This window comes from Cariama cristata, unplaced genomic scaffold (genome assembly GCF_000690535.1).
Source record: "Cariama cristata isolate BGI_N322 unplaced genomic scaffold, ASM69053v1 scaffold12281, whole genome shotgun sequence".
Classification (NCBI taxonomy): domain Eukaryota; kingdom Metazoa; phylum Chordata; class Aves; order Cariamiformes; family Cariamidae; genus Cariama; species Cariama cristata.
Window position 1 is genome coordinate 1 of NW_009599899.1, and position 220 is coordinate 220.

The 220-nt window shown below is 65.5% G+C and overlaps 1 protein-coding gene across 1 annotated transcript in view; it reads left to right on the forward strand.

Moving 5' to 3' along the window:
• Positions 1 to 10: 10 nt before the first annotated feature.
• PIGH (phosphatidylinositol glycan anchor biosynthesis, class H) overlaps positions 11 to 220 on the forward strand; it is a 5,090-nt gene continuing 4,880 nt past the window's right edge. Inside the window, 1 exon segment of the mRNA XM_009709847.1 lies at positions 11 to 178. Coding sequence (XP_009708149.1) covers positions 11 to 178 — 168 coding nt within the window.

The window sequence follows — 220 nt, forward strand, 5'->3', positions numbered from 1 at the left end:
CTGTGTCCCGATGAAATACCGGGGGGTAATCAGGGGCTGTGGTCGGCGTCCGAGAGGCCCGGTGGCAACGTGTGTCCCCAAAGCCCGCCGGCCCGGAGGGAGCCACGTAGCCTTTGCCGAGCTGCGCCTAGGACATGGGCAACACGGGCCAAGGAAGGTGGCCACAGCCGGTGGAAAGGTGGTGTCGGTGTATCCTGGGCCTCCTCCATGCTCTGGGAAT